Source organism: Acartia tonsa, chromosome 10 (genome assembly GCF_053477335.1).
Source record: "Acartia tonsa isolate MP-2025a chromosome 10, ASM5347733v1, whole genome shotgun sequence".
Taxonomy (NCBI): Eukaryota; Metazoa; Arthropoda; class Copepoda; order Calanoida; family Acartiidae; genus Acartia; species Acartia tonsa.
In genome coordinates, this window is record NC_137269.1 from 29,062,118 (window position 1) to 29,082,476 (window position 20,359).

At 34.2% G+C, this 20,359-nt stretch overlaps 2 protein-coding genes across 2 annotated transcripts in view; both read right to left on the reverse strand.

The window, feature by feature from the left end:
* Positions 1–1,858: 1,858 nt before the first annotated feature.
* Positions 1,859–9,516, reverse strand: LOC145329807 (sn-1-specific diacylglycerol lipase ABHD11-like). Its single transcript, XM_080174212.1, has 10 exons — positions 9,386–9,516; positions 8,261–8,345; positions 7,872–7,915; positions 7,387–7,490; positions 5,936–6,019; positions 5,419–5,565; positions 5,009–5,092; positions 3,454–3,544; positions 3,016–3,106; positions 1,859–2,155 (listed from the first exon to the last, which is right to left on the reverse strand). The coding sequence occupies exons 1-10, from the start codon at positions 9,492–9,494 to the stop codon at positions 2,044–2,046; spliced, it is 951 nt and encodes a 316-aa protein (XP_080030338.1). The 5' UTR covers positions 9,495–9,516; the 3' UTR covers positions 1,859–2,043.
* LOC145329810 (lateral signaling target protein 2) overlaps positions 9,514–20,359 on the reverse strand; it is a 46,318-nt gene continuing 35,472 nt past the window's right edge. The window contains exons 9-23 of the mRNA XM_080174215.1: positions 20,055–20,156; positions 18,772–18,828; positions 17,626–17,779; positions 17,063–17,387; positions 16,056–16,119; positions 15,519–15,680; positions 14,996–15,222; positions 14,466–14,571; positions 13,932–14,048; positions 13,358–13,484; positions 12,545–12,757; positions 11,843–11,949; positions 11,599–11,717; positions 11,239–11,349; positions 9,514–11,048 (exon numbers count right to left, since the gene is read on the reverse strand). Of these exons, the coding sequence (XP_080030341.1) occupies positions 10,958–11,048; positions 11,239–11,349; positions 11,599–11,717; positions 11,843–11,949; positions 12,545–12,757; positions 13,358–13,484; positions 13,932–14,048; positions 14,466–14,571; positions 14,996–15,222; positions 15,519–15,680; positions 16,056–16,119; positions 17,063–17,387; positions 17,626–17,779; positions 18,772–18,828; positions 20,055–20,156 (2,082 nt within the window). The 3' untranslated portion in view covers positions 9,514–10,957. The remainder of the gene's footprint in view (positions 11,049–11,238; positions 11,350–11,598; positions 11,718–11,842; positions 11,950–12,544; positions 12,758–13,357; positions 13,485–13,931; positions 14,049–14,465; positions 14,572–14,995; positions 15,223–15,518; positions 15,681–16,055; positions 16,120–17,062; positions 17,388–17,625; positions 17,780–18,771; positions 18,829–20,054; positions 20,157–20,359) is intronic.

Below are 20,359 nucleotides of genomic sequence, written 5' to 3' on the forward strand. Positions count from 1 at the left end.
TTGCACAGTTGACGCGCTCTAATTATGAAAAAAACCAGAATATTATTTCAAATCTGAACAAATATTTTATGTTAATCTATCACAAAACATCTTGAATGTAGAATGCCTAATATGAATGTTATTATATTTTTAGGCTTAATTATGAAATGGAACGCGATTTCAACTGCCAAAATTTATTACTATAGCTATTCGTTAAGGATGTATTGTACAGACACTGAGAGTAAAAGAGCTTGGCTTTTAACAGGTTGTTAGTTGTTCTAAATACAAGAATTACTTAAGTTAAAAATGCTTTTATGAAAGAGCGAGAAAATTTTTAAAATGTCTAGATATACAAAATCATGATTAAATAAAGAAATCCATGTACCTCAAATCTGAATATTTTTTAGCCGGTTTAAAGGAGGGTGGAGCATCCAGTGATGAATATGTTAGTGCTTCTTCTCCCCAACTTAAACTTTGTTCCTGTACATTTTTTGAAAATTAGAATGGTAAAAGATACTTTTTTTATACTTTAATGTCCAATATTTTTTGTGTTACTTAATCTTTTGTATGATAACAGTAATTCTCAGGGATCCATTACCCCACCCCCCCCCCCCAAAATAAATAATCCCTAACAAAAAAAAATTTGGCGCGCTTCGCGCGCATTTTTAATACTGAATAATACCTGTGCAATAACTTGCTTTAAGGTTCTCCAAGGTTTGCGCTTGCCGTTCTGAATATTTGTATGGACGTAATCTGGATTTTTAAACCTGGGTTTTCAGTGTCAATTGTCAAGTGACTGGGGTAAGATAATGGACGTTAAATGAATGTACATTCCTAATTATAATAAACAAAGCTACACATTCTGCTGATTAAAATCATTGGCTGTAAAGCAAAATCCAATAAAAAAAGTTTTCAAGTCAACGAATGAGACAACAGTCATAAAACTTTGGGCACCGGTATAATTTACAGCCAAATGACCTCTCCATCCCAGATTAAAAAAAACTCGGAGATCTTATAGAAAAATACAGAAGGTACTTACCCAATGATCATAAACATAATTATTTCATCTGTAGATTTAAATTCTTAATTAAAATTTTGGGACAATGGACACAGCTTGTTTGAACCAACCAATTAAGATTAAGTAAAGGGAGGAAGGGGCACCGTAGCTCTGTGGTAACGCACTGAGTTACGGTGATGAGAATTCGAGTTCAAACCCTGCATGTTGCGATCACAACATGTTGTCTCGAATTCTCCAATGTGTATTTAAGCAACCTCCCCCAGTTGCGTTGTAAGGAAGATTGCTAGGTAGTTTGGATGCCTAATAATCAAGTGTATAATACCATCACTTCCCTTAATCCCAGGCTCCTCTGAGGAGAGCGTCATTCATTACGGTGACTTAATCTGGGACACCTGCGAGGGTGAGGTAACAACAAGGAGCTCTCATGAGACAGCGTGTCAAGTCATACTTGAACGTGGAGCTTAAGCTGGCCCTGGTGGCTATACAAAAGTGTCTCAACATACTTCAGGAGTCTTAGGTCCAAACCCTAAGAAACTATGGCTAATCAAACAAGTAAAGGATGAAAGAGATATTGGACTTTTGATGAAATGATTGTTTGGTTCCACACTATTCAACCAATAACTTTCGATCAACAGAAAGGGTAATTTTGTTTATCCGCATAGAGAATTTAAATCAATTTATCTTCATTTGTCTTATCCCTTGAGGTCCCTCCCTGATTAAAACAGATTTCAAAATTTTTTACAAGACAGTGACACTAAATTCCTTAAAACTTTTTCTCCACTTTTATTTTGTTGATTTTGATCTTCAGTTTTCAGCTCCGGCATAACTCTATATTTCAAACTTTTTACTGCACCATTTTCATTTCTTCTGAAATTCTAACATTTATAGGTAGGTAGGTATATATAGGTAATATTATTATTTTATTTATAAAATTTTCTAAATTTACTACATACATAATACAAAATATGATAGTAATCACAGAATTAAATTTCTTAATAATGTGCTCCCAAAGCACTCCAAGGTTTTAAAGATCTGTGAAAAAAAGCTCAAGATTTGATAAAAGGCATAATAGTTTCTAAAAATTGATGAGGTTTCTGTGAGTGGACCCAATGTCCGGCACCTTCCACATACTTGAATGTGGCCCCCGGAAATATTTCCCTAAAAAAAATTATATTTCAATTGTGATGGGATAGTCATAATAGTGAATAGTGTAGACATGTAACTTGTAAGATAAGCTTAAGTTTAAAGTCTCTTAGTCCCAAATTGCAGGGAGTAAGGGAGGGGACAATGGGCAATTAATTCAATTTAAGAGGGTTCGCTGAAAAGCAACGAAAACCAGATTTTTCAAGAAAATTTTACCAAAATTGTAAGGGGATCATGGTAACCTAATTTAGAACAAAATTAGTTCTAAGAAAAAAATCATTTACTTGAAAATTAAATTATCAACACATCACAATGTAGTAAACATTCTGTAATTAATCACTAGAAAAATCTTGTTTAAACCACCCTCAACCCTTCTAATATATTTATAACTGACCCCAAAATTCAAGCGGTTCTTAGATTATTTAATACATAAATATCACAGTAGAGTTTCTAAACATGAAAAGACATTTTCTTGGGAAAAAATATTTGTTAAAACCAGCGATAAATAACAAACTTTTCTGTCTGCATATTCAAAACTAGCTCAGCTAGTTAGCGGGGCATTGATGCGCAAGTCCCCAAAATCAGTAAGAATCTGCTGTATTCATGCACATTCCCTTTAAGCCAGTCCCCAAAGTCTGAGACTACTTAAAAATTGAATATTCGATCCATTGTCCCCTCCCTTACTCCCTGCCCAAATTGTGCTTTCACAGGAGTCATTCAAAATTTTTTGGAGGATCAGGATTTGCAGGATCATACAAGAAAGAATTTAGACCCACGCATGGTTTAGGCATTTCATTTCCAAAAAGGAAGAAGGGGTTTATGTGGTCACTAGATACATACTTTGAGCGAAGATTTATTCTTAAAAAGAAACTTACTTAATTTCCTCATGATCCGAGACTGGAATATAATCAGAATCAGCGCCGCCAACAAATAAACAAGGACCAGAATATGCAGGTATTTTATCTTCTACAATTTGGTAACCATGTTTTAATTTTAATATTAGTTGTGTGCAGGGACAAGAGACAAAAATCTGACAAACAAGTAAAAATTTGAACAACCCACTTCCCTTTAGTTACACCACAAAACATGTTTTATGCCACTAAAATATCCAAAGTTTCATCCATTTCAAATGGAATTAATTTGCTGAATCACGACACCTGCTCTAAAGTATTGACTTTATTTTGTAAATATTCCAATTACTAGTATATTTTGGTTTTGAATATAAATTACAGAATATCATTTGATTTTTTGTTTCAATCTTATTTTTTCTAAATTGGTGTGGAAATATAAAGAGATATTCCATGGTTACAATCCTGGTATTTTTATCCGCGCAATTTCTGTTTTAAAAGCTTTGTGGATTCCATCCAAGTTTATTCTCCACTCAATTTTCTGTGTTTCTGGATTCTAAACATGTCATATGTTGATATGAATGAATGAAATGGTGACTGGAAAACAGTGTTATATGGTTCATTAGGGGACTTTGCACGAACGAGAGTCGGTCATTTAAGCACCTTCCAGCAGTGATTTGAGTATTTATTCAATGAAAATACTAGGTTTCTGTATATTATACTTATACCTACTAAAAAAATAAGTTTCACAATAATTTTATATTTACAAAAAAAACCTATGAATTGTTAAAGGGCGAATATAGGTTCGATTCGATATGATATGATATCAAAGGTGCAATTCCGTAGATTATAAATAACTTAAAAATATTGACATATTCAATTGTATAAGTCTGTTTATAGCTTAAAACCCGTCAATCTCGAAGAAAATATTTTGTAATTAGTGTGGTTCCCTAAGAACTCAAACACCCTAGCATTACACAAGGCTTCGTGGCAAGGTTGAATTAAAAAGCTTTCGTTAAATGATAGTCGTAATAACGTGGAAACCAATTAATCAGGGGTAAATATACCCTCCTTCTACCTTCATAAAGTAAATTATTTAAAAGTTAAAAAAAACATCAAATAATGTAAAAAGTAAAAAAAATACGATAAAATTTTCTTGGAGGAAGAATGATTTCAAATCCCTGTTTTATTGTGGCCGTGTGTGTGTGTGTTGAAAATGCGTACACAAGGGTTGTTTATATCATCATGAATTAATCAAAGATCTCTGTACAGAAAATAAACTTTATTATTTACCCTGTCAATACTCCTGACGCCCTTCTACGCAAATTATTTTTGTGCTTTTTAAAAAATTAAATAAACTAGTATATAATCTAAAATAATAAACATTTAAATTATCTTTTAAGGTGCGTGCCAATGTAATAGTTAATCAAACTTAAGCAAAATAGTCAAAAAAAAGTCTTGTAAAGGGCTAAAATAAACGATTTTGTCGGTGATCTCATTTATTATATGTTCAATTGAAACAGAAAATTGCAAAATCTACTTAAGGATTTTTTTGAATTTTTAAATTTGGCATAGATATTCTAAAAGTATGTAATGGCACCTTTGATATAAGCTCATATCATATCGAACCTATATTCGCCCTTTAAGACGATTTTTTACTAAATAACATCAAATGTTTTGTTGAGTTCGAGGTGCAAAATAAAATAACAAGACAAATATCATCAAATGCTGTAACATGCAAAAGTACATTAATCAATCTGTTTACTTTAATACAATTTACCACCCCTTTTGCTAAATATACATTTATCATCGTAAAAGTATACTTTTGTGTCAATAGTTTTCAACTTTTTTTTAGGTCCATGTTAGGCCTTTTTCATTCATAAAGCCCTGTTTAACAGAATCCAAGTACCTATATCAAACTAACAAAAAGCGTTAAAGCACTTCAGGAAGATCATTAACATCACTTGATCTCGTTCATACACAGTCTCCTTTTTTGTGTTCCTATGATGAAATATCTTACCTGTCTTAAATTCATTAATAGCCAAGCTCTAAGCATAGGATCTGATATTCTTTTTGCCAACTGTTGGTCACCCATTTTACGTGCCTAAATAAAAACAAAAAGGATTTGAAACGTATGTATATTCCGATAAATGAGGTTAGGATATCAACTTTTTGCCGTCATGGAGCTTTTGATAGGTCCTGGGGAGGTTTTAAGTTTGTGGGAGGGAAATATAAAACACCCCTACATTTTTTCTTTATTTTTTCTAAATTTTAGGTGGTAAAGTCTCCCCTTCCCCCCACATTAGAGGCATCTATGATAATAGCCGCTAGGATACCTCAAGAGCAAATCCAATCGGTGTAAAGAATAGCGTGGGAACGGACATATGGACGTAATACTTTGTTTCATAGCCAGACATTCATTCAGCTTACCTGAAAAAGTGTTTTGGCTTCGTCAAAATAAACACCCTTCAAACAATAGAAATAATGTTCCATGTTCCATTCATTGGAACTTGTGACGTCAAAATCTTGATTGAGAGGAGATATATCCACAACTATCATTTTGTCTACATTGATTTCCTACAAAGAAACACAAGACTTTCGTTATTCAAATCAGCGGAGATTATCAATGAGGGATATGACAAATGAAAATTAATAAATGTCTCATAGTTACTGTTAAGGTTTATCCCCCCAAAAAGTTAGCTTTTAAAAAAAATAAAATTGAAAGTGGGGTGTCAACTCACCCCCCCCCCCTTTAAATGCCTCTAGGGGCTTTTAGCCGCTAGTTTATAAATGTAAGGTGACAAAAAAATTTATAATAAAGAAACAGAACATAAAATATCTAGTTAGTTCAATTTAAGTAAACAACAAAATTTAATTTGTTTAATTATTGAATTAAGAATCAATCACTACGAGTAGAGTAGCTGCGCTTTTCAAATGACGTTAGTACCTGGCTATATAGGGCAGCTAACATCATTATAGTTCTACCACCCATACTGTGACCCATCAAACTAACAGGTCCCAGTGATAAGTCCTAAAACATAACATCCTTTTTTAAATAATAGTTAAAGGATGGGACTATCTGTATGTCTGAACCGAAAGTTCTTGCTAACAGATACATAGCTTTCCATTAAAGTTTCTGATCCTTTACCCTCCAAGCTTCTATTATATTTTTATTTTTAAGGCTAAAATTGAGGGTGATTGGTCAACTATCTTTCTCCCTATTAAAAATTCCCATAGAAAGAAGTCTAGGGGAGCAGCTGCTTGTGAAAAATATATTAGCACATAGATTACCAGGGGGGGGGGGGGGCGGAAGTTTGTACAGTTATAGGAAATGAAAATTCGGTACCAAATTTTGCCCTGGCCGTTTGAGCTTGTTTTTATAGTTATCGACCTAATACTTTTTGTAAGCTCTCTTATATGATTGGATCTACCTGTAAAATTTTGTAAATTGAATTTTGGAACTTTCCCTCTAGGGAATAGTGGGGCAAAAGACCCCCCGAAACACTAAAATTTTAAGTTATGAGCTTTTTTTTAAAGATATCGAGCTGATTTTTTAAATGGAACCTTTTATTACATAGATGAGTTGATTAGCCACCCCATATTTCATTTTTTCACTTTACTTCTAGGGGCTTTTAGAGTAAAACAACCCCCCCAAATACAAAATTTATAAGTTTTGAGCTTACATGCCCCTAGAGGTAAGGTGCAAAAATGAAATATGGTATGGCTAATCAACTCATTTATGCAATAAAAGCTTCCATTTAAAAAATCAGCTCGATATCTTTAAAAAAGAGCTCATAACTTAAAATTTTAGTGTTTGGGGGGGTCTTTTGCACCACTAGCCCCTAGAAGGAAAGTCCCAAAATTCAATTTTCAAAGTTTTACAGGTAGATCCAATCATATAAGAGAGTTTACAAAAAGAATTAGGTTGTTAACTATAAAAACAAGCCCAAACGGCCAGGCCATAATTTGATACTAAATTTTCATTTCCTATAACTGTACAAACTCCCCCCCCCCTTTTTAAGGTATTTAACTAACTTCTGTGATGAAATGTTGTCGTTACATCATTTATGTTGTTTTATTCATGGCATTTGAAACTGGTGGATTTAGAATTTAAATAGAGCACTATCAGCTTGTAATGTATTAGGTTAAGTAACATTCAACAGACAACCATCCCCTTGAATGCACGAATTTTGTTTGAAAGTCCTATCAGCGAAATGTAATTTATTGGCCAAGGAATTCTCTTACTTAAACTTTTGGAATCAATACCCCGTCAAGACAAAACAGTAGTAAGTACCATATCTAACGTCTTTAATATAACGTGGTGTGGTCAAGACTGGGACCCGACAACTCCCCGACGGCAAGCAGGCACGTTTATGCCGCGGTTAGAACACCAGGTACCTTGACAAGTTTAACCACATCCAAAGCCATAGAGGCGTATGACATATGCTCTGTGTGCGGAGAGTCTCCATGATTTCTGGCATCCACCGTGATTACTCTCCGACCTGAGGACTGACAGTAGAATCAACAACTCAAATCATAAAGGGATAGTTTCATAAAGTCTATTTTGCTAGTTGAGATATATGGAGTAGTGAACCTTAAAATATTGTACTTTCACTACCTGTGCAGTTTTTGAGTTACAACAAAAATATGTCTTATTTATGATTGTTAAAGTTACCATTTCATAAAGATGATTGTTGGCTTAAATAAAAAAAATACCATTTAACTTTAGTATTTCATTGCAATAAACAAAATTGCAAAAAAGTTTTGCTTTGCTGAGTAAATAGGTAATTTCAGTAGTTTTTTTTCTCGTCCTCTTAAAGTTTTTTTATACATAGCAAGTTTAACATTTTTGATTTTAGTTACACTGATTGATTCTAACATGCCTGTTTGTTTATTCACTTGTTTTGCTATTGAGGTCCAGTTTTGCCTGAATAAAAAATGTTTTAGATTATTACCTAAGTAATAACTTACCAACCTAACTAGACAATTTCAAGTAATTTTTCGGTGATTTCACACGTATTACCCTAAACCACTGATAACCTGCCCCCCTCCCCCCTTTTTTAAAATAAATAAAATAGATAATAATAGATGGTGCTTTCCCCTATCAAGCACTAAACTACCATTCACTTATTTTCAAATTGTAAACTGCAAATTTTTCCAATAGCAAAATCATATTCGAACAGTTTATTATTCAGGTACGCCAACTTGCAAGGAAAAGTGACGGACAGACCCTTACTGTAAAAAGCTACCACTATAAGGTTTGAAAATGCACCTGGAACCCAGCATTCCATGACACACAACAAGTGGACTTCTTGACCCATTTTCGCTGGCTTTAAAGTCGTCATACGCCAAAGAAACTAAAAAAATTATTACAATAGTGAGGCAGGGAGGGGACATTAGACAATAACATAATGTTGGTACCAAGAGTTTTATTAACACGTTTTCTTATGTTAGGCATGAAAATTTGGATACTTTTATTACATATTGGTTGGTTGGTTCGTTAAAGAGATAGTTGCATGAAGTGCATTTAATAAGTTTGATAGCAAGCATAATTTACAAGAATACCATCTAACTTATGTAATTTAATTTTACAATAAATAGCAATCAATTTGGCACAACCAAAATAGTCATTATGCCGTTTTTGTGAAAACAGGACAGTCGTTTAAGTGGCATGTATCCAAAAAATAGGATTTTCATGTCTTTATACTTTTAAAACTACTAGGTAGAAAATTTAAATTCATGTCTTATAGATGTAGTTTAAACTCTTATGAAAAAAATATACAGTTCGCATAAGAGGACTATCCACGAACAAGAGCAAGTGATTCTAATCACCTTTCAGCATTGATCCTTGGCATTTTTTAGTGAATATACTAGGTTCATGTTTATTATTTAGTTTATCGACTAAAAAAAAGGTTTCACCATGGTTTTATATGAAAAAAACTTTGAAATGTTAAGCATAGTTTGGTGCAAATTCATCAAATTTTTTGATGAGTTCAAATTGTTGTTTAAAAGCTTTGACACAAAAGTATATCATTTTGATTAAAAATGAATGTGTATAAAAAGGGTTGGTAGCTTGTAATATTTTAAACAGGTTTTTTCATCTAAAACCATGGTGAAGCATAACTTTATAGTCGATAAACCAAATATTTAACATAAACCTAGTATATTTACTAAAAAAAATACTATGGGTCAATGCTGGAAGATGCTTAGAATCACTTGCTCTTGTTCGTGGATAGTCCTCTTTAAGTTTAAATGCACTTCGTCCAATTACCCCTTTGTGAATAAAGGATTGTGTGGCACTCCAATTTATTGGGAGAGTGATACTGTATTCCTCCTCCCCCCCCCCCCCCATTATCTAGACAGCTCTGCCTGGTTTAAACCTATTAAAAAACCCAACCTGGATTTGATAACCTATTAGCCGTCACTGCCAACCCTCTGTTTGCTGAACATCTTGAAAAATCCGGTAATTTCTGTAGCAAAATACATCTAACTTTAGATATTAACATTTTTATTATTTTCTTCTAATCTGAAAGGATTTTGTTAAGAAAAAGTGGTGATTTTCAATCATACCTAACTTAAATAAATTGTTGCTTAAAACAGTAACGAATTGACTTACCTCTCCCTTAAAATTATTATGTTTGTTTTCTGTAAAATCTTTCCATTATGTCTTCAAAACCGGCTAATACCAGCTTTATTAGTACTGGTCTTGAGCAATACTGATAAACCTTAGTCTTCAGCCAAACAAGAGCTAATAAAATTGGTATAATTTTAATATTTTTCTTGTATTGTTCATAGACATTTGTCTGTAATACGATACATGTTTTCAGTATTGCTTAGAACTAGTTCTAATCCAGCGATATGTACCGGTTTCGAAGGTAAACTAAAAATTTCTCGCCTTTACAATCGGAATTATTTCAACTTATTGAGTTTAACCCGATTAAATATATGTCCTGATGTAAATATAGATGGATGAAATATCGAGTGCTGGAATTAAAAATATTCTTGTATCTATGTCCTAATATTAAATCATTTTAAAAAAGTATCATAATCAGTAATAAACACAATAATATTGATTTGAACACAAATATTATTCAAATAAAGAAAATAAAACTGTCGATAATGAAATACAAAAACTTTGTATATGTATAATAATATTAATTATAATATAATCACTAATTCTATTTTCAAAATTACTATAATAAGTAATAATACTATAAAGAAATGCTTCAAATAGATTTAGTGAACAATAAAACATTATAATTTGAAATCACAACATAAAGAAATAATGAAAGATAACAGATCTGAGATAAAAAAATTTATAAAATGAATGTTAAAGTGAAGAAATTTCAATTTAATGCCCAATATCTAAATTGATTAGATTTATCAAATTGGCGTTTAATATAGATTTAATGAGTATTACATAGTTTCTAAAATTTTCAAAAGGTTAAATTCCTATTATTATAATCTACTTTTAAATTATTTCTACAATTAATTAACTATTAAAGCAAAATTTTGTATTATTCTAATATAATAAGGCACAAGAAAACCTTAAAGTGAAAGAAAATTAATAATCAGAAAGTTAATTTTTAAAACACTTAACAAAAAAGAAAAATCCTAAAGATTTAGCTGAAATTTTTAAACCTTGCATAGTTTGCTAAGTTTTTTTTTACAATATTTTAATATCACAATATTTCAGTGTTAATATTTTCGTGAATTTTACATACTTTTTTCAATTGTTTAGTTAGTTTTACTTTAACTTTGGTTTCATTGTATTCATTGAACTTAAAACTATCATTTCAGATATTTGTATGAACAAATTTCACAGTATTTTCATTCCATTGAACTTTAGCTGAAATTTTTCCAAAGTTGTACAAAATTTCACAACTTGATACGAGCGCAAAAAAACGCGCGAATTCAGTTATGTGCACTTTGCGCGTGACCATTACGCCTAAAAGCGCGGGAAATATTGTTAAGAGACTAGACTTGTGTACCCCCAGCTGCCGTGTCCTGTCCCGTTGTAAACGTGGTACGCATGCACAGTCCGCTCCTCGTATGGATTCCTGAAGAAAAAAAAAAGATTGAGTTACACAATGTATAAAAAAATCTAGGTGAATGCAGCTGAAATTCTGGCTTACAGACGCCTTGTTGATGTTGATTTAATAGTACAAGGGCCGAGCCCTGAGGCGAAAACCAATGATTTTAATGAGTTGAGATGTATAGGAAATATAAAGTTTTTAATTGAAAACTTACATGTAGTAGATGTAGCATCTGTTGCAGACCCTGACAGGTTTATCCATTCCATATCTGGGTAAAGGCACTTGGTTCGGAGAACATTTGCCACAAAACACGCGACCACAGGACCTGCAAATAAAGAAAAATTTAGAAAATGTAAGAAACCCTTCCTTTGGTAGGTAAATAACTTTTGAACCCCAATATAAAGTTTTAAGAAAAATTAAATGGCTATTTTTCCTTCATCTATCAATATTATTTATCAAAACTGGGTATAATACGACACGATACATGATTTTTTAGTATGGCTGAGATCCGGTTCTAATCCAGCGTATATTAATCGGTTTTTAAGGCCATACTGGAAAAGATTAGCAAAAGTACCTGCAGTGGTGCCTTCTGCGCACGATAGAGAAAGCCTGTCCACAGCCCATGCAGAGGGGCGCCATGTGATCTGGAATCCAGGGGGGCGGAGCCTCAACACCCCTACGTCGTACCTCCTCCTAGGCAAATAAATTGATTGATTTACTATCTTAGTTTAATGCTAAGTTAAGTAGCTATACTTTTCAAATCCCTTCGTGTGACTTATCTAAAAAAATCTTGTCTTCAGAAGTCCCAAATATTTTACCTGTTCTTCAGTGGGCGTGTTTCCTGAGGAGGTACTCGCCCCAGAGGCGATGGTTAACAGTGTGGGCTCAGGCTGATAAAATTGATCTGTTTCACCACCATGACCCTCTAAAATAATTTTGTTCACTTAGAAAAAATTTATCCTATTACATAGGTGATTAAAATTGTAAGTTTTTTTTGTCTAAAGCTTAAGATTTCAATATCTACTGAACTGATTTATCCTATTTAAGAGAAGCTTCACATATGTCCCAAGCTGGTTTTATGCCATTTTATTTTAAGATTTAATTCTTAGGATGGTTTAGGCTATCTTTACCCTCTATGTTTAGGGAGCCCCTAGAAGCTAAAGGCGCAGTCACAAATTTATTTACATCTAAATTAAAGTGTAGTTAGATTAAACATCTTGTTATTAATGTTATTAAAAATCAGCTCGATATCTTAAAAAAAAGCTCTTAAATTAAAATTTTAGTGTTTGGGGGGGGGGGGGGGGGACTTTTGCCCCACTAGCCCCTAGAAGGAAAGTCCCAAAATTCAATTTTCAAAGTTTTACAGGTAGGTCCAATCATATATGAGAGTTTACAAAAAAGAATTAGGTTGATAACTATAAAAACAAGCCCAAACGGCCAGGGAAAAATTTGATACTGAATTTTATTTCCTATAACTGTACAAACTCCCCCTCCCCCTTATAATAAAACATACAATTAACCTGTTAAAAGTGCTCTATCGATGTGTTGGTCCAAATTAGAAGCATACACAGGCATACTCGCCAGCATAGAGGGTGGCGAGGTCGACAGCAGAGCTGCAGCTGTAGAAGAGCCTCCCGCTGCATTTGCTGCAGCGGCGGCCGCAACAGATGCGAAACTGCGCAGGTAGGTCTGTTCTGATTCGTTCATTAGAGCGTCCTCACCACATTCATAGCCTAAAAGTTAATATGTCAAAGTACAAATAATCTTAGCATGGCTTTTCTGAACTGTGCCTGATATTCAAAGACACTACTAAAAGTGTTTCCTAGTCAAGAAAGATACTAGCGTCATACCAATTCAATTCAATTTAAAGGGTTTAGAATAGTTATTTATCGCCTCGTATTATTAACGGAAATAAAAATGTACAATGATAAGATTAAAACTGGTTTTGTTAGCCCCGAGATGCCGATTGCACAGGCTAAAGAATGGTTTTCATATTATGTACATTTTTATATTCGATACATAAAACACTAGGGAGAAAGGGTTAAATAACTGTATCTCCCCATCGCAACCATCTTGTGCAACCTTTCTATTGGGTCATTGAAAATCAACCAATGCATGGTGTTGCTTATGTAAACACCGCCAAGTAGCAGAAAATAATTTAGAAGCAGACGATGAAGGTCGTTGAAAAAGGAAGGGAGGTAGTTGTCTGTATATACATCTAAACTATAGATCTGTTTACGATACGATACATGATTTTTTAGCATTACTTAGAACCGGTTGTAATCAAGCGGATATTAATCGGTTTCGAAGCCATACTGGAAATAATTTTGTACCTGTGCTGTTTCTGGAAGGTGTACTGTATGTGATAGTCCTGGCAGGATCTCCACTGCCAGCTGTCTGCCCAGCAACAGCTGTAGCTTGCTGTGGCTGCTGTTCTAGAGAGGTGTTACTTGCCGTATCCTAAAAAAAAGAGTCAGATTAGAACCAGTTCTTAGGCATACTGGAACATTCATTCTTTTATTAAAGTAAGGGTAATAAAACATGTGTGGATGGGACAATTACATATTCAAAAATAATAACTGACCAACAGACCAGATATTATGAGATTATCTCATGCCAAAAGTCTCAATGGTATAAAGTATGATTAAGAATATAACTAGTTGCTTCACCCCTAGATAGGGCAAGGGAGGTCAGAAAAAATAGCCCAAAACCACCCCAATTCACGAGTAAAGCTTTTTTAAAAATACAAACAATTCGATCCAAAAATTTCAGAGAAACAAAGCATCAGACAAAGTACTTCACTGCTTTATATTGATAAAACTACACCACATTTTGAGTTAAATGGTCTGTAATCGTAAGTTATTCATAAAAAGGTGAATAATTATGAAATCTATAATACGTCCATACCTGAGGAAGTTCCTGGCTGTTGACACTGTCCTGATCCTCATTCTCACTGTGGATATCATCTGCTGACTCGGTTGTCTCCTCCTCTGTGTCATCTTGCTCTTGTTGTTCATACTCATCCTTAATACATAAATAGATACATATAGGATACCTTATTTGGTAAAACAAATTTCTTTTTCTTCAATTTTATTCAAGTTTCATACAAGAGGCCTCTTGGGGCACTTGAGATAGTGGTATTCTCCACCAAAATAGTTATAAAACATCCCAGGACATGAAAAGCTACTTTGTAAAGGAGAACCAAATAAAAAAAATTTTAGCCCGGGAAAAAAAAATTAATCTTGTGCAGAATATACACCCCTGTAACTTGGGGATATTGGTTCAATGAAGTTAGTGTTTCAACACTTCAACCACTAATTGTAATAGTACAGAAGGGTTATTTGTGTATTATCATTGGGGGTTATATCAATTTATCGGCCATTGTCTTATCCCTTTAGATCCCAGCATTGTCCAAGACACTTCCTGCATTGTAGTACCTACCTCTTGAGTTGCGTTCATAACAAATACATATTTCAGTATATGTCTAAAATCTCCAGCAAAATTTGTCTGCAGTTGATCGGCTGCCCCGCTAATACATACATACAATCTAAATTAAAATTCTTGGGTCATGGAAAAAAAACGAAGTTGCGGGTTTCATCGTATTTTCACCAAATTCTTTAATATAAAGTAGAAAGGTTTTCTCTGATCTCCCTCGCCCTTAACAAAAGGCTAAGGGCGATGTAACAAGTACAAATGAAAGTATATGTCTAAATTAAATGGGTGCTTTCAATCTGTCACATTATTGGGTATTTAAAAGTATAAAAAGTATTTCTATCTAGTAGGGCTCTATCCCTGAAGGATACTATCCACACGAGACTCTTCTAGCCTTGAATTAAAATCTACCCCTAAAATGTGCAACAAGAATGCATTAATATGTTCAAAAGATTGTTTCTGAGTTTACGGTGCTTGCTAACTTGTTCTTTGCTGTACAACAAATAAACAAAGTTGTGCTTGTTATTCAATAACATTACCTGTGTATCAAATCTTCGCTTGACTTAAACCTAGCTCTCGCCTCTTTCCAGCTTTTATGCGACCTCTTAGCGCCACGCCTTTTCAGCCCCTTGCGGGCGCGCTCAACCACTCGAAAACCGTCGGTGGGTGGAGCAGATTGGGGGGTTGGACCGGATCTGGATCGGGTTTTAGCGTCCACGGGGGAAACTGTTATGTCGGGTCCGCTACAGTCTATTTCTACCACAGTCTAAGAAAAATAAGGTTCGTTATAGTAGCTCTTTTACATAATTTGTGTCACCGATATTGGAGGCGTGTCCAGGGTTTTGCCATGAACTTTTAAGTTGTGGGCCTGAAGAGGAGGGGGGGATAAAGCTCGCATTCCCAATTTCAACCGTGCTAGCTCTTGCGAATTCGCCTAGAAAAAAAATGAGATAGAGGAAGAGGACAATAAGATGTAAATTATACTGGAATAACATTTTTCATACTCTAATGTCCCATCACTGGGTATAATTTATCGTTAAATAAAAAAATATTTTGATTTACCTTTTTCGTTGGAGTGCTATCACATTTTCTTTCTTTGCTGCTTCCTTTCTCTTTGCTCTTTCTCCTGCTACTGCTCTCTCTCGGCGCATCCTTATCTCCCTTCTCTTCCTGCAGTCTCACCCTTCCTTCTTCCTGCGCTTTTCCTTCTTGGTCGGTTTCTTCCTATAAAACAAATATTATTTCTTAAAAATTCTTACTAAACAAGGATGTCATCCGGCGAAGATAAAACATTGTAAATGGACCAATGGACAAAAATGCCTTTTTTTATAATATGCATTAGTCTCATTAGCCAAGGGAATCTTCACAAAAAAAATTTAGCCGTCTGTCCTGAATGACAGCTGATAAAATTACGTTTCTCTCACACAGTTCTTACAGACAGACAGACAGACGGATATTTTGAATAATAATGTAGCTTTGGTGGAAAAAAAGTTATTGAAAAAATATATACAAAACAAGTAGTTACCGAGACCAATTTTTTTTTGTATGAAAGAATGAGATTTTTGTTGTAGCTACTCTAAAATAAAGTGTCTGTTGTACCTTGTAATGTTGATGACTTGATCTGCGGTGTGAATGGTGTCGACGAGTGTCTCTATCACAAGACCTACGAGGATAAAAGAGGGTTAATAAAAATAAGATATACTTTAACCCTTACAGATCGGGGGGGGGGGGGGGGGGGGTTATATTGACCCCCCCCCCTCTAGTTTTTTCAATGTCATTTTTTTTGTAGGTAAGATAGAGAGTTGTGACTTCATGACTTTTTAAGTTTAGTAAGGGGGGGTTTTTAATGCAACCATCTCGTAATCAGTGATTAAATGGCACTTAGAATTCGAATTTCTATCTAAAATTTTTCACGGGCAATTCTTGGTAGGTCTATTTTCCCTAAATCGAACAAAAAGTTGGAAAAGTAACGGCTGGCGGCTCAGCCGTTTAGCCGTTTTTTTTGCCTATTTTCAGGGCAAATTCATCATTAATTACGTAGGAATCAACTTTTTGAAACATATTTTTGGTTTAATTCATGTTAAATGATAGCAATAACCAATTTTAAAATTTCTAGTACTAACAGCTACCGTCTAGAACCGTTTGATAAGGTTTTTAAGTGAGAAAAAGTATTTTGTGAAGATAGGTTTCGTGACTTTTTTGCTCTTAAGATAGTAATAAAATGGCAAAACAGCTGAGCCGCCAGCCGTTAGCCGTTACTTTTCCAACTTTTTGTTCGATTTAGGGAAAATAGACCTACCAAGGATTATTCATGCAAAATTTCTGATCGAAATTCGAATTCTAAGTGCTATTTAATCATTGATTACGAGATGGTTGCATTAAAAACCCCCCCCCCTTATACGTCGGCAAAGTAAAACAAAGATCCCCTGTAAGCAAATTTCACAGTTGGGACGGCCGTTTAAGAGATCCTCTGTTAGTATGATTAAAAGTCACGTCTAAAAGTCAAGATTTGGGCCAAAACACATCAGTCGTTTTACTATTACCTTTGAACTTAGCTTACCAGACCGATGAAGTGGCTATACACACACACACACAAAACAGCTTACCTTCGCCGACTACTACTACTACTTGAACCATCGGTGCTCTTCCGTCGCAGCTCTTGGCTGCTGCTACAGCTGCTGCCAACCGCCTCCTCTGGTAGCCGTTGTCGATCAATACTAATGTTGACAGGCTCTTGATCCTTTAGGTCAATACCAACCACCCCGGAAAGCAATTCATTGATGATGTCATCGACAACGGTTTGTTTATCAGTGGTGCTGTTATTAACATCTTCCGAAGCTGTTGTTGAATTGGGTGAGATGATTTGTGATGATAATATTGAGGAGTTGTCCATTAATGAAGGTGAAGCAGGCATTGAAAGGCTTTCAGTTGTCCTACACCCAAAGAATAATAAGTAATAGAATATATCTTAAATCAATAGTTATCCTCCCATCTTTATTTGTTTCAGCCTCAAGTACAGATTGATTTTACTCAGATATAAATAGGTAGGTAGTTACAGTTTTAAGATAAGTGTTATATCAATATGGACGGTTTTCAGCTATGTATGATTTCCTCACTTAACTTACTAATTACGCCGATATTAATCTATATTTCTTTAGTCTTATTATTTTCCTTGACCCAATGGGAGTCGGGGACAGAGTATCACAGTGTGGTTCAACTTTTGAGGTATCAGTTTCTTGTTGTTTTTGTTGTTGTGTATCACAGACGCAGGGAATGTTGGAGAGGGAGGTGAGCTTAGCGTCTAACAGAGCAGCCTGATTCTCCTAACATAGATAGTTATTTATATATGTCACATGTTATTTAAATAATCCTTGTATAGAAGTAACAGGATGTCTGTGTGTGTGTCTATCTGTACCGAAGGAACTCGCTTACTTTTACAATGTAGCCTCTCAATCTCAAAGATCCTGGTAAGGTATATAACAATAATTTCCTCTTTTCCTCCATGGATTTTCTGTACTTATGATTCACATATTGAAGAATTCCGGGCCAAGAGATTCTCCTACTCTTGTCTTAAGAATAAATCGAATGTCTTTTTTTGTGTTTTGGATAAACCCTGGACGGTCTGGTAAATAATAAAACAACAAGATGACAAAAACAATTTTCTTCTGAGAATCGTCCGTTCTATTGATTATGTTTAAAAACAAGGAAAATTTTTCCCCAATCAGTAAAAGGATGCAGAGAGACAGGAGACAATGAGCTGTTTATTAAACTAGTCCCCAAAGTTTTATAATAACATTTTCTTATTTGTTGGCTTAAAAACTTTGGGGACTAAAGTTAATTTTGAATGGTAGGTTAATTAAGTTGAGTGTCCAAACATTTCAACCACTAATTTTTATCTACAGAAGAGTTGAAATTGTTTATCATCACTAAGGATGTACATTAATTTATCAGCCATTGTCTTATACCCTTGGATCCCTGATAATGTATGTTTGCTAAGGTCTTCAAATCAAGTCAAGTATTAGTAAAGCTGTTAGTTTAAAAAATTGCATATTCTTTAATGTGCACGGTACTCTGACATAAGCGTAGTTATTTAGTAGTGTAGTTTAACTACGCTACAGAGGTGTACTGTACATTCTGCACATAATTAATTTTGTCCCGGCTAAAAAATATTTCATTACCCCCCCCCCCCTAATTTTTCCCAAAGGAGGGGGAAAATATGGAAAAATCAATTAAATAGCCAAGATTCAAGAATATGCTACATGCAGAATATACACCCATGCTACGTTATTAAAATTGTAAAGAAAAATAAATTTACCTGTTTTTCTATATTTTCAGCAATTCTTTGTTTTTCTTCTAGCTCTATTTGGGCCACCTAAAAAAACAATCATATTTATTAAAAATATAATTGAAATCAGGGAACTATAGGGATAAGATAATGACCGAAGAATTGATGTATTGTACATCCTCAATGATGATACACATAATTATTACTTCTGTAGATTACAATTAGTGGTTGAAACGTTTGGACACTTAACTTAATGAACAAACCAATCAAATTCATTAAAAGTCCCCATAACACCAGCGAAAATTCTGATTGCTAAACTTTTTTGTATTTATTAGTAGCTTGCCAATTGTATAGTTCCTTGTATCAATCTGAATGGTCAGACAAAATATGTACTGGCTTTTCCTTAAAGTTTGTGTACATGTAAAATTATTAACATCATTTCTAGCAGTGTATAAATAGACCTTTCTATGATGATTACATTTTACTGAAAGTTTCCGTTGGGTGTTTTAACAAACCAAACAAAAATCCACAAACTAAGATTTAGAAATTTCATCGGACAAAAAAATTTATATTAGGCAACGTGAGATGAAAAATAGTTCCTACCGCTGCTAACAGTTTTGGAATGCTTTAGGCCATATAGGACCAACTCATTATCTTGCACAGTTTAGGACTAAAGACAAAGGTCGTTCAATCGATTGTCTGACTGGTATTACTTATTTTGGACAGAAAAAGTGGCACTGTTTATCTTCGTTTCCTTTGAACTCTTGTCATTGACAAAATATTTTAGGAGTCTTTTTTAAATTTTCTGCTATGTGTAAGTATGTTTATATTGTGAGAGCAACCACTTTAAACAGGAATTGCAATATTTTCTGGCTAAAGTAGTGCAGACTGAGGCAACATTGCATACAAAATCACTGCATTATTTATGACATCATCCCTCCCCCTGTGTACATACAAATATACTTTACATCTTTTTAAAGTTTATTTCCTTCTGCATCGTACATTATAGAAAATCTGTAAGATATGCCTATAGGGCATGTCATATGTTGATCCTAGACAATGAGATAATTCCTTGAAGGCTCACTATTACTAACCTGGATAGATAATTATACACAGAGTTTCCTATTGAGATCATCAGGCTCCTATAGCTCACACTATAACCGGGATAAATAATCATTTCTGGAGTTTCCTCTAGAGGTCATCAGGTTCCTCTAGCTTACACAGTAAACTAGATGGATAACTATACCTGAAGTTTCCTCTGGAGGTAATCAGGCTCGGACAGCTCACACAGTAAATTGAATAAATAACTGTACCTGGAGTTTCCTCTGGAGGTCATCAGGTTCCTCCAGCTGACACAGTAACCGTTCCAGGACATAGAATTCAGCAGGTGTCAGCGTCCACAGCAACTCTCGAATCTAAAATAAGCAAGGACAATTACATAACAGAAGTTCTAATTAAAAAATAATTTAATTTCTTAATAAGTAATTGAAAACTTAAATTATAACAGAATAACCAAATATAAATGCTGTGTTAGTTTAATCCAGGAGGAGGTTGCGTGATTAGTATTGCGACATAGAAAAAGGTTAACCTTATTGGGATATATTGCTCTTACTCTCAT